This window comes from Callorhinus ursinus, unplaced genomic scaffold (assembly GCF_003265705.2).
Source record: "Callorhinus ursinus isolate GAN/ISIS: 27379988/994484 unplaced genomic scaffold, GSC_fseal_2.0 scaffold15, whole genome shotgun sequence".
In the NCBI taxonomy this organism is placed as follows: Eukaryota; Metazoa; Chordata; class Mammalia; order Carnivora; family Otariidae; genus Callorhinus; species Callorhinus ursinus.
This window is the reverse complement of record NW_027397077.1, coordinates 29195108-29210995: the sequence shown is the minus strand read 5'-3', so window position 1 is coordinate 29210995 and position 15888 is coordinate 29195108. Positions and strand designations below refer to the sequence as shown.

The 15888-nt window shown below is 38.8% G+C and overlaps 1 protein-coding gene across 4 annotated transcripts in view; it reads left to right on the top strand.

The window, feature by feature from the left end:
- Window positions 1–15888, top strand: part of CNTN3 (contactin 3) — a 330225-nt gene that overhangs the window by 223542 nt on the left and 90795 nt on the right. For all 4 annotated transcript variants that reach the window (XM_073901774.1, XM_073901775.1, XM_073901776.1 and 1 more), the window contains exons 6-9: window positions 9344–9547; window positions 11178–11280; window positions 11785–11969; window positions 15596–15732. In XM_073901774.1, the coding sequence (XP_073757875.1) occupies window positions 9344–9547; window positions 11178–11280; window positions 11785–11969; window positions 15596–15732 (629 nt within the window). The remainder of the gene's footprint in view (window positions 1–9343; window positions 9548–11177; window positions 11281–11784; window positions 11970–15595; window positions 15733–15888) is intronic.

The following is a 15888-nucleotide window of genomic DNA, read 5'->3' as shown; positions in this document are numbered from 1 at the left end:
ATGGCAAATGGTAGTATTTTGTGTGTGTATGTGTGTGTGTGTGTGTGTGTGTGTGTGTGTGTGTGTGTGTGTGAAAGAGAGCTTCCTGAGGACAAATTTATTGTACCCAGTAAGAAGACCCCTGTGATTTGGTAGGGTGACTTCATCTTCTGCTAATAAACACATTCTATTTACCAGTGATAGTGGACATTTTATTCTGCTATAAAAAAAATCACTCACATGGCAAGAAGAGAAATATCAAGTCCCCATGACATTCCCTAAGGAAAGAATACAAGAAAATGAGACCTAATGAGGAATGGACAGTTATTGTGATGCTGCTCCTTTATCTACTAGTCCTTAATTACTTCCGTTATTTTTATTGCACATTTTCCCCATCCATAGAGTTCTTTTGCATCATTTGCAACCCAGTGAAGCCCCTGTCTGGAATTAGCTTCTGAGAGTTGATGTGGAAATTTTTTTTTAAGATTTTATTTATTTATTTGACAGAGAGAGACAGTGAGAGAGGGAACACAAGCAGAGGGAGTGGGAGAGGGAGAAGCAGGCTCCCCGCTGAGCAGGGAGCCCGATGCGGGACTCGATCCCAGGACCAGGACCCTGGGATCCTGACCTGAGCTGAAGGCAGACGCTTAATGACTGAGCCACCCAGGCGCCCCTTGATGTAGAAATTGTAACCCAAGAGCACTACCTTTGGATCCATGAAAGGGTGGGCTTCCTGTAGTTAGCTTGTACTAGAAAATTTCCATTTTGCAAGGACAGTATAAATTTTGCATATCATTTTAATAGCGAGGCCGGTCAATCAAATTATAATTGGCTCCAATTAGCACTCCCATGAGCTATAGGATTCTTTAGCTTCTCCTAGACTGCACTTTAAAAGGAAAATGTTATTTACTGTCACTGAAGTCATAAAAAATGTCCATTATTCAGTATAAGTGATGAGGAAAGTGCAAACCTGGCAACAGGGATTTGGCATATAGTTAAGATCTGCCCACCAACATACACATGGCATCAAGCGTGGCATTGTGCAAAATGTGCTATTACAAAGCACTTTCTTTTAGCTGCACAAGCAGGTCTTGGCAATGAAACTTGTAGTCATCCGCAGCATTTGGGTTTTGAGCTATCTTAAAATTGCTTTCTAACATTTTCAGAGCCTCGAACTCCTTTGAAAAGCATATTTTTATAATAAAAACAAGGAAGCAGAAAAGAAATTCATTATGTTCCCCAAGTCTCTCTTACCTTAAGATCTGACTCTTATCATTTTGGGGGTTTCTGCCTGAGTTTCATCACTATAGTAATAAGTCCGCATACAACCAAGGGGTCGCAGTAACTGCAGGTTGGGGCTGTGACAAGACAGAATTGCCCTGTCTTCAGAAAACATCACAGTAACTGGCCCATCCTGATTAGGTCTCATTTTCTCTTGGGAAAATTTAAACTACTTTCTTTAACAATGTCATGCTTTCTTAATACCCTGGCCAAAGGAAGTAGGTCAGTAAATGTCTTGCCGATGATTTTGCTCCTTTCCCTTCTCAGTTACCCTGAGTCATTGCCGGACCTCAGAGTTTGAGTGTCATTGAAGTTGGCCCCCACTTGCACGTCCTCATCTTGAGATCTCCTTGGAACAAGGAGATGAGGGTGGGGTCAGTCCACTGAAACAACTTGAATTAAGAATGGGAGAGTGTTGGGGGCACCTGGGTGGCTCAGTTGGTTAAGCGTCTGCCTTCGGCTCAGGTCATGATCTCAGGGCCCTGGGATCGAGCCAGGGCCTCGAGTAGGGCCTCCCTACTCAGCGGAGAGCCTGCTTCTCCCTCTGCCTGCCTACTTGTGATCTCTTGCTCTCTCGCTGTCAAATAAATAAATAAATAAAATCTTAAAAAAAAAAAAAAGAATGGGAGAGTGTTGGTTCTTTGGGAAAAATTTAAAAAGTTCTTCATGAGAAAAAAGAGTGTATGTATCCAAGCAAAAATAAAGAACGGCCTCTAGAGGGCTACTTCACTTTGGTACCACATCAGTTTCAGCAGCCACAGTACCAGGAAAGAGATGAAGGCATTTGTTAGAAGAGCTTCACTGTCATTAAAACTGAAGACAAGGGCACCTGGGTCGCTCAGTCGATTAGGCTTCCAAATCTTGGTTTTGGCTCAGGTCGCGATCTCAGGGTCCTGGGATCAATCCCTGCATCCGTCAGGTTCTGCGCTCAGCGGGGAGTCTGCTCAAGATTCTCTCTCTCTCCACCCTTCCCCCTGCTCATGGTCTCTCTCTCTCTTTCTCTCTTAAATAAATAAATAAATAAATAAATAAATAAATAAATAAATAAATAAATAAATTTTCTTTAAAAATGAAGACAGAGTCTTGTGGAGTCACGATGTGATCAAAGATGCAGGTACCCACTGAAAATATTCCTCTTTCTGAAAGAAAATGATAGAACCAAAAATGGTGGTCACAGAACACATCAGGAAACTGCATTATCTCTTGGGAGCTTCTGTTATGCAATGGAAATGTCTCATATGTGCTCCCAAAAGGTGGCAGGACTAAAGAGAGAGGAGTACAGAAGATTTAGGGGACTAACCTAAGCTCTGTGAAGCTTCATGTGGTGGTTAGGACAGTATGACAGCCTTGTAAGGAAGAGAGGTGTAAAAGTAAAGTAAGGCAGGTAAAGATCACCAAACTCATAACTTGGTCCAGGGCTAATACTAACCTAGAACATGAGTCATCAAACTTTCCCTTACAAGTTTAGTCAGATAAATATTTTAGCCTTTATGGGCCATATAGTCTCTGTTGCGGCTCCTCAGCTCTGCTTTTGTAGCATAAAAGCAGCCATGGACAATAACAACTGGACAGGTGTGAGTATGTTCCACAATATTTAGTTTACAAAGCGGGCAGCTTTGTAACTTGACCCCCTCGCTGTACTTTGCCGGCTCCTGACCTAGAATCAGCCGGGAAGTACAAAAGGATGAAGGAGTGTCATTTTTAGGTTGGGTTTTTTTTTTCCTCCCCTCAAAAGTCACACTTGTTAGTACTCTAAATAAAAATAGATTAGGCAGACATTTATAGGCTAACCAAGGAAACTGCAACATATGTAATGTTGCCCTCAACGCAACAACTTACAAAACAGCTTTTGAAAGATAGCACGCAGAAATGTTGGAAAGGTCCATAGATGCCTTCGGCTTTGAGGGTACAGACTTTTCAATCCTAACCATTGACCTTTTGTTCTTTGAACCTTAAATTATCTTCGGTTTTCTACATGGCTCTAGAGTTTTGAATATGTACTGTCTCAGATCCTCCATCAGTGGGTGTCGACTCTAAGCTCCGTAGCCAAATTTCCTTCCCAGTTGTCTGAATCAGTGATACAAATCTTGAATGACATCCAGCAAGTTCCCATGACCTTTTAATATGCCTTCTTTTTAAGGTAGGTCAAACTTCCCAGTTGGCACCAGAGAAAATAGCCAAAGTTACTTCTACAATTTTGTTCAACTGCAGTTTTGACAACTTTTCTAGAAAATGCCTATATAAAGGATTACATCTCCCTCATAATAGAATTTCATAATGAAACTAGGAATGAACCCTTAAATGTCAGTAGTATGTGTATTAATGTGTCTACAGGTAAACACTAGAGTGACATATTTCCTGTGAAATTGACTGGCCTTGAACTTAACGTGACCTGGGAAAAAATGTGGCCGGAGGAGCGATGTCATTCGTCACATATTACTTTTTCAGAAAGCAATTTCAGCACTTCATTATCTTAATTTATGGCTCTGATTGGTAAAGCCTCTTTGCTCTCTAATAAAAAGTATTTCACATACCTAATATTAACGTAGAGTTATTAATAGAAAGCCCAGTGGCCAAGCTGTTTTGGCATAATGTGTTTGTGATTTACACCACAGGTTATGAAAGGTTTCGTAAAGTCTAGTTCATTTGAGTATATAAAATTATCATTTTTATGATAGCTTTGTATTTATCATCATACATAAAATGATGTTGAAAAATCTCCATAGAATGCTGATTTGATGTATATTTTACTTTGCAGTATACAATTAATGTTTCTCGCAAATGCAGATTTTTATGATAAGTAAACTCAGATAGTATTACAGCAGGTATTTTTTTACTTTATTCAGAATGCAATAAATCACATAATTCTCTAATGTTTTCAGTCAGAGCAATGCCATATATTTTAACATGGTCATGCAGGCAATAAATGAAATAGTGCAGATCTTCTAAGACATAAAAGTTATGTCTCATTCCATCTCAATAAGAAAGTCTGTAAAGAAGGGTAGGTAGGTGCTACAAATTTCTGTTGTAACTGTCATGACTGTATGTACCATATTAAATACAGATTTGATTTCTTTCCATAATTTGTTAAGGGTCTGAATCTTTGTGTGTTTTTTGTTTTGTTTTGTTTTTTAGCGGGGGGAGGGGGAAGGGAGAGAGAGAATCTCAAGCCAACTCCATGCCCCGCGTGGAGCCCAAGGCAGGGCTCAATCTCACCACCCTGAGATCATGACCTGAGCCGAAACCAAGAATCAGAAGCTTAATGGACTGAGCCACCCATGCATCCCAAGGATCTGAATCTTTGTATAAAACAGTAGAACACTAATTCATTTGCTTTGGGGTTGCTGTGATTTGTCATCTCTTTTGGAATACCCCACCCCCTGCCACTGTATTGGTCTTATAATCATTTTGTATAAAATATGATTCTTTCTTAGGCCTTCTAAGTGCAGGCTTTCTCCATTTTTTGGTCTCCGGTCATTTGTTTTTCTCTGCAAATTTTATCTCTACCACTTAGCACTGCACTTGGACTTAATAACGACATCTGATTGTTATCTACTACTATTACTATTTCTACTGGTTTCCTCTTGCTGGTATGGCAAATTACCACAAACGTAGTGGCTTAAAACACCATGGATTTATTATTTTACAATTCTGTAAGTCAGAAGTCCAATACAGGTGTCCCTGACCTAAAATCAAGGTGTCAGATGTTGACAGGGCTGCTGAAGGCTCTGAAGGCTCCAGAGGAGAATCCATTGCCTTGCCTCTTCCAGCTTCTGGAAACCACCTGTTTTCCTTGACTCATGCCTCTTCTTCCAACTTCAGACCAAGACCATAGCATCTTCAAATAGCACTCTCTGGCTGACACCCCTTCCTCTGCAGTCCTCGTTCCTCTTCCCTGACGCTCCTGCTTCCCTCTTACAAGGACTCTAATGATGACCTTCCCCCCACCCCTGATAATCCAAGATAATCTTCCCATCTCAATATCCTTAATTTAATCACATCTGCGAAGACCCTCTTGCCATGTCAGGTAACATATTCAAGATTTCAGAGATCAGGGTGTTGACATATTCTGGGGGTCATGATTCTGCCTGCCGTGCCATTATTAGGCCCACCCTCTCTCCTAAGCTTGTACTTAAAGATCTCACCCACCCATTGGGCATTTCCTTCTAGGTTACCTACCTGAGTCTCAGAATCGATTTACAGTACAACTTCTTCCTTCCCGAAAGTGGCTCTTCCTTCCTCTTTCCTGTTTTTCCTGTTTACCCCAGCTCAAAACATTAGAGTTAAAAGTTTTGTGCTGTTCATCAAAGATCTTTTTTTCTCTTGTATTTGTGAGGATATACTATTTGGAAGAAATAGTGGAGAAAGACCATTTATGGTATTCTGGTTACACTGTATTCCAATGTTAGGCCATGTTACTGCACTTTCAATTCAAAAGTATACACACCATGCTATTAGGATGTGAAGAGAGAGGGAGTGCTGTTGAAAACTCTTTAAGATGTCTTTCTACACCATATAATATACAGGGAGTATACAGTCCACATGATTGTGTGAAGATCACATCTGCAGTACGTTTTGGGCGATGGTTCATAAATATAAGCACTCTGTAATTCAAGGGGTACCTGTATGTCGTTCCACGATAGACCCCCAAATCTGCCTGATTATACAGATTCTCAAAGAAGAATGCAGGAGTACTAATTCCTACAAACAGCAGCTTTTCTCCACTGGATTCTCAAATTATGAATGATAGTTTTAGGGCTTCTGCTCAGTAATACAGCCCAGGGGGGATGAAGGTTCTATTGTTTCTTCTTTGTTTGGTGGAGGTCTCAGGATGGGCTTACACAGTTTTCCTCCCCGATGCTGATTTGTCTGGGCTTGTCTGGAGGGTAGGTACTAAGAATCAATTAGGAATGAGTTTGTAAATTTGAAGAACCTGAGGGTGAGGTGAGGGGATTACACAGTTACTGAAAAGGAGGTCAGTAAAAGAGGTATTTCTTCCAGGTCTAAGGGAAGGGCCCATTTCTGATACAGAGGAGAGTCTGTTACTCAGTTTCAGCAACACTGTGTCAGTTCAAGTCTTCTGAGAAGCGGACCCCAAGATGGGATAAGAGGATCAGACTTGTTACTAAAAAAAAAAAAAAATTCCTGGAGAAAGTGCCTGTGAAAGATAAATGGGGAGGGAGCAGAAATTGGTAGAGGGAACCTCAGTCTGAGATTCAAGTCTGATATCTTGTGAGCAAAGAGAGGAGAGGAAAACTTTGATAGGAAGAACGCCAGACCACCAGGAAGTTCTGAGAATAGGCGTTATCTGATGGGGTGTCTCCAACCAGAGTTGCCCGTGAGGGAAATCCTGCACCAGGGGGAATGGGCCGGCATGAACACCCCAGTGGGCTTCATCCATTAGCTAGAAGCAACCCCAGGAAAGTGCAGCCGCAGCACTCATGGGCTAGCAGGTTTGGAAGCTACCAGTAACTGTGTTCTAGGCATTAAGTTCTCCTGAAGTGAGACCAAATGGGACACTTCCTTGTCTACCACAACCCACCCTTCAATTCATCCGTATTCACTTCTCCATGCTCATTTTGGGAGCAGCCTTAAAATGATGATAATTTTGACTTTCTGCTCTTCTAACAGTCCTTCATTACTAGGGTCATATAGGCAAAGCCACCACAATATCTGTATGACAATATCATGATAGTACAATATTTAAATCTTAACAGTATTAATTTGGGATTAGAAAAAATACTACAAGTGGAGCCTTATCACATTTCAGTCTAAACTACATATGTAATATTTGTTCCAAAGTGTTGCATGTACTTATTGATCATGCGTTCTCCTTGCTATATAGTATTTCTTACATGAATTTATTCGATTTTAGGTTTTCTGACTCTGAATCTGAGTTCTTTCCACCAGCCATTCTCATTTTAGTATAAACTGGTTTAATAAGGTTGACTTCTTACGCTTAACACCAGCGGAGGTCTATAACATATATGTTGGGGAGCAGTGGAAGTTTTACACTCACTGGAAAAAAGGGACATTTTTAAATAAAAAATGAAAGGGAAAGGGACAATCATATTAACTTCATGGATAGAACACTTTGAAAAGCATATTGAGATGGCTTTGCCCTCTTTAAAGCAAGGTGAGGTTACAGGGATTAGGAGATGTTGGCGTGGGACTGGATGCTTAGTGCAGCAGAAGAGCCTAAGGAGCTCAGGCTTCCACAGCTGTCAATTTCAACAGTTGTAGAACTCAGCTTCCCTGACCAGCATTCTTTAACTCTGTGGTTTATTTAGTTCTATTATAAGAGAAAAGCACCATTGGGGTAGGCATGAGGCCAACTGTGGAGTGGACGTTTGAGACACAGTTTTTGTTTTGTTTTGTTTTCATACAGTCCAACAAACAACTTTAGATTTCACAACCTATCAGATGACTGAAATGTCATGAGACACTCTACTGATAGGATAGAATGATGTGGAGAGCAGTTCAAGGTTAAAAATCCTGTCTCTAAACGTGCGCACAGTTTGCCATTGAGTTGCTAACCTTTGGAATCATCAAACATTCCCATTTGCATTGAAGGCAGAAGGGAGTCAGTCCTGTCTCCTTGCCAACAGGTACTTACCGTGTTCTCTCCCCTGCTTGCTTTTCACATGCTCCTCACTTCATCTGGAGTGCTTTTATCATCCCTGCCTCTCAGAATGTTCTTCTGTCCTTTAAGACCCATTCTTTAGTCATGAGACAACGTCACCTCTCCTTCCTCTGAAATCCAGAGTAACTCTCACTCAGCCCTTTTACATTGTCTCAGTGTTCTTTGTGTACTGACTTACCATCCCCCTTTACCAAAAGAAAAGGCCCTTCACCCCTGGAATTATGCCTTCAATATATTTTGAATTTGTTACTCGCCGAATTTATTTTCATTACATACATTTTCCGAAAATTCTTTTGAAAATTATTACAGTAATGAACCAATATAGTAAGGCTGATGAAATTGTCAAAGACAGTAGGACCATGGAAAAGAAGGAATCAAATGAGCCAACCATGGTAACTGTGCTTAAATAACAACTTGCCTCTGAAAAATGCAGGCATCTAGAACAATGCAGGATCGTATTATTTACCCTCATTATCACAGAGTAGAAGAACATTAGTTCCTTTGGAGAAAGTTGGTTTACCTTGACCCTGAAAGTCAAGAAAACTCATATTGGACTTTACATAGAAGATGGTAGCATAATTGTATCCTTAATTAACTCAATAAATGTTTATTGAGGACTATTAAGTGTCTTTGGATATTTCATTTTGCTAATCGGTGGGGGAGGGTAGTCAGGATAAAAGTTGACATCAGTGTTTACCAAGTGGTGGGAGGACAGAAAACTAAACAGACCATTACATACAAGCAGTAAGTGCTTTAACTGATGTGAGTGTAGAGTTGCTCTAGATAGGAGAATCTACCCTAAGGACAAGGATGAAGGAAGAATTCTCTGAGGAGGCGGTTCCTTATATTTGGAACCACGCTTTGAAAACCATCTGGAAGTTATTGTGGCAAAATGGGGTTTAGTGTTGAAAGGGGGGAGGAAGGCAGAAGAGTGGACAGAGAAGAAGGACACTGCAGGCTTCTAGAGCAGCAAGTGCAAAGACACCCAGGTGCTAAGGCTAAATAAGCAGGGCCTTAACCCTGCAGAGACTCCCATTCAGGTTAAGAAATTTTGCATTATTCCCAAGAAATTGCAGAAAACTGTTATATCAGAAATTGACATGATGAGATTGGTAAATTTGAAAGATCACAGAATGTGTGGTGTGGAGATACAAATTAAAAGGGAGAAAGATGAAGCCAGAGAGACTTGTCAGGAGGTGTCTGGAGTAGTGATAATGATGATGGTAATAACTATTGCTCCCACGAGAATGCTAATCAGCAGTGTCCTCCACCATAATGCAGAATGACCGCAGAATCAATTCACAGAACTCTTTCTCTTCATGACCTGCAATAAAAGCACTGAGCAGTACTTTGTGGTAAAGGCGGTTTTGTGTATTTTTTAGTATAATATGGAAAACTTTCCTTAATGATGGAATTTCTTTTTTTCCCAAATTTTATTAGAACTGTCATATGCTTGGATCTTCAATGAATATCCATCATTTGTTGAAGAAGACAGTCGGAGATTTGTCTCTCAAGAGACAGGCCACCTCTATATAGCGAAGGTTGAGCCATCCGATGTGGGTAATTACACATGTGTGGTGACAAGTACAGTGACGAACGCTAGGGTGCTGGGCTCCCCAACTCCTCTGGTGCTACGTTCTGATGGTAGGACATCTTTCAAGGTGCAACTCTAAATGTAAATGTTGTGAATACTAGCAAAAACAAATGGGTTAAAGTGAAAAGTATATCACGAAGAATTATTTCATTTTTGGGGGAACAAAAATATTTGAGTACAATGATGAGGATTATTTCATTAACCATAGGTCCTTGTACCTAATCCTTCCCAGGACCAGCTTTATAGTTTTCAAGATGAGTGCAAAATACAAATGGCGGATCCATTTTTCAGAAATTACTAAGTATTTCAAGATGTTGATAGGAGACCATTGAACCAAGCATGAGGTTCTCGAGCCTGGGGCTCAGGTTGCATTGTCATGAAGTCACCTTTCCTGATTTCAGCCACCTTGAGGTTCTTCAAGCTGCGGTCATCCTGTTACAGGATGTAAAGCATCTCTTAAAATTTTTTTTAAATGTACACTAGAGGGAGGGAGGTGGGGGGATGGGGTAACTGGGTGATAGACATTAAGGAGGCCCCGTGATGTAATGAGCCCTGGGTATTATGTAAAACTGACAATTCACTGACCTCTACCTAAGAAACCAATAATAGATTATATGTTAATTAATTGAATTTAAATTTTTAAAAATGGAAAAAAAATTAAATAAATAAATAACTGTACACTAGATTCCCAAAGCTTACTCATTTTATAACTGGAAGGTTGTACTCTTTGACCATCCACTCCCCATTTCCCCCATCCCCAACAGCATAGTGATTATAATTAATAATACTGTATTGATACTTGAAATTTGCTAAGAGAGTAGATCTGACATGTTCTTACCAGAGAATATTTAGAAATTAAAATGGTATCTATGTGAGGTGCTAGATGTGTTAACTTGATTGACATAATCATTTAACAATGTATACATACATTAAATCATCACATTGTACACAGTAAAAAAAAAAACAGGTTGTACAGTCTAAATATATGTAATCTTTATTTGCTAATCATACTTCAGTAAAGCTACAAAGAAAAAAATGTTTGCTCAACCCCTTCATTGCTATTTCAATGCAATGCACATGAGCTTCAGAGGAAGCAGATTTGTAAGCCTGTAGAACTGCCCCCCTTACACAAAACCATATCTGATACAGCACAATGCCATGACCACATAGGATCTAAGCATTTCTCTCCAGTCAGTTATAACTGAATTTGATCTTTCTCATTTATTAAGTTACTGTTTCTTGTCTCCAGGGTGCCATTTAATAAGTTTAAGATTGGTTTCTCTGCTACCAGGGTACCATTAAGTAAATTCCCTCCCATAATTTTTGCTCTTTAGGATATTTCAGGAAGTCATAATACATTGTATATTTCAGTTTGACTAGAAATGTCCAGATTAAATGCAGAATGAAAAGGTCTCCCATTTTACACAATGTAAAGGGCGTAATGGTTTTCTTGGTAATTTATGAATCATGGAATCCAAGGTCCCTGATGTTTAGTAATGTTGCATGTTTGGCCCAGTTATCTCTGCTTTGAAAAGTACCTAAGGGATGGCTAGTGAGTGAGTAATTTAAATCATTAGGGCAACTAGTTCAAAATGGAGCAAAAGAAAGTTTTATGTAAGAAAAATGGGACCATTCCAAAGGAAACGTTGAAACTATTAAACTTGTATTGTGGATTTACAGGTGTGATGGGTGAATATGAACCAAAAATAGAAGTGCAGTTTCCAGAAACTCTTCCAGCAGCTAAAGGTGCAACTGTGAAATTGGAATGTTTTGCTCTTGGAAAGTAAGTTTTATAACATTTACTCCAATGTGCTGAAATAGTTTGCTGTAAAAGATCAAGATAGTTTTTGACAGACTCTTCTTTTCCTTATTTTCTAAAATTTTCTTTCATTTAGAAGCAAAGGAAAAATAAAATATAAGCAAAATGCACATATATAATTTGGGTTGAAACTTTAAAGACAGTTTGCAGAAAATGACTGTACCTGCCTAATTTTATGAACTAGGTTGGTGTTATTTTTCTTTTGCTTGCTCGTTTGTTGTATTCTGTGTTCAACTTTTTTTTTTTCTAAATCATGAATTAACTCAAGAAAATGCACAACTTATTTTATTAAAATATCAAGTTAGGTATATCCTTGTATCAGTTTTATGTAATTGACAACTGGAAATGTTCTGCATTTGATACCTGGTGCCTTTTTGCTCTATCCTAACAAAAGGTTTATTTTGTCAAGCCTAAAATGCATCCAGGCATCTGTTTAAAATAGGAATAACTTGACAATTTTCTTCTTAGTCCTGTACCTCAGATTAATTGGAGGAGAAGTGATGGACTGCCCTTTTCCAGTAAAATTAAACTGAGGAAGTTCAATGGTGTGCTTGAAATCCCCAACTTCCAACAGGAAGATACGGGTTCCTATGAATGCATTGCTGAGAATTCCCGAGGAAGAAATGTCGCCAGAGGGCGTCTCACTTACTATGGTGAGCATCTACTTTGGGCAAATTGGATTTTTAGCTTTTGCTCTCTCAATAAAATGTTGTTGGGCGGCGGGAAATGACGGCAGAATGCCAGTGTGCAACTTGTTCTGTTCTGCGTTTTGTTAAATGAGGATGAATATTTAGGAGGAATTAAAAAGCAGTAACGTTCTGCAGTGGAGTTGGAGACTTGACATATTCTATTTGCGTTTTAAAATGATTCATATAAAAATGAATATTTCACTTTTTTTCTACAAGTAATGTTCTGTACACTTGATCATATCAAGGAGTGATCTCCTTTGTGTCTGTCCTCTCCCCTAGGAAATGTGACTTTGTATCTTTCTTAATGATCTTTACTAAGCAGAAAGAAACTGTTGAGGGAGAGAACTTGTAATTACTGCCTTAGACAAATCACATCAACTTAGGCTCTTGAGTTCTTCAGTGTTAATTCTCTCCCTTCCAGTAATGTAACTCTGCTGTGTTTGCTTCCTTTAATTTATAATCACATTTATTTGATTTTATGAACTAGATTGGTGTTTTTATGTTTTATTGTTTTATGAACTAGATTTGATGTACTGTTCAGTTTAGGTAAGGGAAGGATAATAATGCTACCTTTATAGTCTATTGGCATAGAAAAATTAAATTTTCTTTTCAAAATTTGTTTTCAAATCACCTTTATTAAAAAAATGAGGTTTTTTGAAGAAAGCATGATTTAGAAAGTATAATTACATGATTTTACAAAATGTACTGTAATATAGTTAAAGATATATGCTCGGTTAAACTTTCAGTTTAATTGTTAGAAACACTGTAAAATGAGTGGGAATTGACCACTTTTGTGAAAGGCAAATCGCATTGCATTCTATTTATTTTAGAAAGTGGAAATGGAAACAGTTTGCATACATAAATGTTTTAGGGAGGAAAACATTTGCAAAGACAAATATTAAAATTATAGGGCTTTTTATGACCTGCCTCAAAAAATTTGTATTAGTTACGATTAGATTGACACCTGTTCAACTATTGTAAGATTTTAGGATCTGTCAGGAACAAAATGGAGGTTGGGTTTAATATCATGAGTCATTCTGTGTTTTTTAACTCTCTCGTTACATGATTGCATTAGAATACATAGCACCAAGGTGAGGTTCCCCAGGTGTCAAGGTCTACATGCTGGTGGGATAATAAAGAGGTGGGTTGGGGGGCACTTAAGCCATGTGACTGTTAAGCTCTAAAAACACCCAAAGCAAATGCCTTTTTCTCATAGGAGAAAGCTCTAAAGGAGTCTCTCCGAGAAACCATTACTTGACCCAGGGTAAGAAGTGACCATTACAAGAAAACACAAGATATTTCAACTGTCTGAATGTTTCAGCAGGAATGTTTTAGCTCTGTGGAACAGCAACCCTGCCTAAATAATAAACAACTGTATGCCTCATAGGACGAGAAATTCAAAGCTAAGTTGGTGTTCAAGGACCTTATAATCAGGCCCCTGCTCAGTTTCTCTGTGATTTTGGTTCTGCCCTTATCTGTCTTTTCCCTTTCTCTGCATGGTGGTCTCTGGTAGACTCACAAAATGGCTGCCTACAGCGACTAGAACATGAGTCCTTGTTCATTCTTCCTGTCTCCAAAACATCTTGCAATTCCCTTCTCAAATCTCATTGCCCACAAGTTTGTTCCAAAACCAGTCACTAGCAAGGAGAATTGGCTTAAACAACTTAAGAGCCTCTGTTTGGAACAGGGAATATCGTCAGGTTTCCCTAAATTTTATGGACAGTGTGAGGTGATGGAAGAAAGGATAGTTCAAAGAGAAATGGGTGTTATTTTACAAATAAAGAAAGAAGGAAATGGATGCACAACAGACAACCAACATCATCCACTATACTGACTACTGTTTTATTCCATTAGGTAGGTGATATGATATATACCCAAGAAATAAATCAGAAATTAATGAGATCAGGTGTCTCATGAAAGTTACTCTACATTTCTGGCTTAAGACTAGTATATTCCATCAGTGCCATGCAGTTCTCTGGTTATCTGTTCTAATATTTCGTGTAAGAAATAGTCTGATAAAGTATTTGGATCTCATATGATAGAATAAGGGGGAAATCACAGTTAACATGGCAGTTGTAATCTCAGGATTGGCTTCAGTCCAGCAAATTTTCCTCCCATTTGGAGAAGAAGAACAGTAGTATTAAGAAGCCAGTGGAATTTTTTGCTAGAAACTTGAGTCTTAGTCAAGGCCTCATGTATGAGTCTCTTTGCAGTCTTATTCCATGAAGGCTGATATTTCATGAAAGAAGAAAATGTGCTTTAATATAAGTAGAGTGAAGTGATTTTGGACTGAACTACACTTCAGACTGGGCACATCATTTAAATAAAAAATAATAGTAATTATACTAAGGTAAAATTTAGACCAGTAGATTTTCTCTGAAAGCTAAATAGCTGTATTTTCATTTCAGTTTCCTTTATTAAAAAAAAAGCAATTTTATGAGATAGGAATGGAAAGACAAATCTTCCCATGGTTGCAATTAAATAGAAATAGATAAACTGTTTCTCCATATGGAGGATGCAAATGTAAATCCCACAGTAGACATCACATGCATAATGCAATGTGAAACCAGTAAGACATCTCACCTCCCAGTTTTGGATCTAAAATGCAAGCTGAGACTTGGCTGAATATACTGTGTATATAGAGTGGCGTTAGTTGTTAAGTGGTATGTTGCTTTCATGTGTAAAAAGAATTTTCCAAATATCTTCTAAAATGTAAGAGAAAATGATAAATCCACTTGATGCCACTGATTTGCATACATAATTTAACGGTGCATGAGCTACTTCTTTTTCATAAAAAATCATGATTCAAATTGAACCAATTTATCCGTCTTTCTCTGCCTTCATTTTAATTCACACGGAGGTTCATAAGATGCTCATTGGTTTGTATTTAATTGAAAGTTATTTCTAACTTGAGGGAAATGTTTTTTTTTCCTCGGCTGTAGAAGTTTCCCTTCTACGGATGTTAATTTTTAGTGCATAATTAAGACTAGTAGCTGCTGTCATTCATGTAGTAAGTTGTCATCAATTGTGACCTTATGACTCACAAATGCACTTGGAAAGGAGTCTCTTTTGGGTACCTGCATATTACCAGCTACTAATACACATCTGAATTATATAATACAGTGCTGGGGCGCCTGGGTGGCTCAGTCATTTAAGCCTCTGACTTTTGATTTCGGCTCAGGTCATGATCTCAGAGTCATGAGACCAAGCCCGGCGTCAGGCTCTGTGCTGGGTACGGAGCCTGCTTAAGATTCTCAGATTCTCTCTCTTTCTCCCTCTCCCTCTGTTCCTCCCATCCCCGCTCTCTCCTTCTTTAAAAACAAACAAACAAGCAAACAAAAAAACATAATACAGTGCCCAGAATTTTGAAAACGGAGAAGGCATAATGAGTTTGGCTTAGGAAGTGACAGATTGCAACATCCACCCTCAAATCTAGAAATGTTTCCCATATCCACTTAGTAAATAGGGTATTAAATATAATTTTAGCCACTATGCTCATATTAATCCATTGCTCACAGTGTTTATATCTATTTGTAGAAAGTATTTATTTTTTATCTGCTGGGTGGTTTGATTTTTTTTTTTCCTTGCAGCAAAGCCTCATTGGGTTCAGCTCATAAAAGATGTAGAAATAGCAGTGGAGGACAGTCTTTTTTGGGAATGCCGGGCAAGTGGTAAGCCCAAACCCTCCTACCGATGGTTGAAAAACGGAGAAGCCCTTGTGCTTGAGGTAAGGTAATGAGCCTGGTTAATCCTTCCTCCCTTCGTTTTGTGTTGAATAAATGCCCTCCTCGTACCTAGTGCCAAAGTCAACTATTGAGTTTGCACACATTCATTTGAACCTAAAAAGTGGTAAAAGGAGGAAAAATATAAAATCAAGTACCCA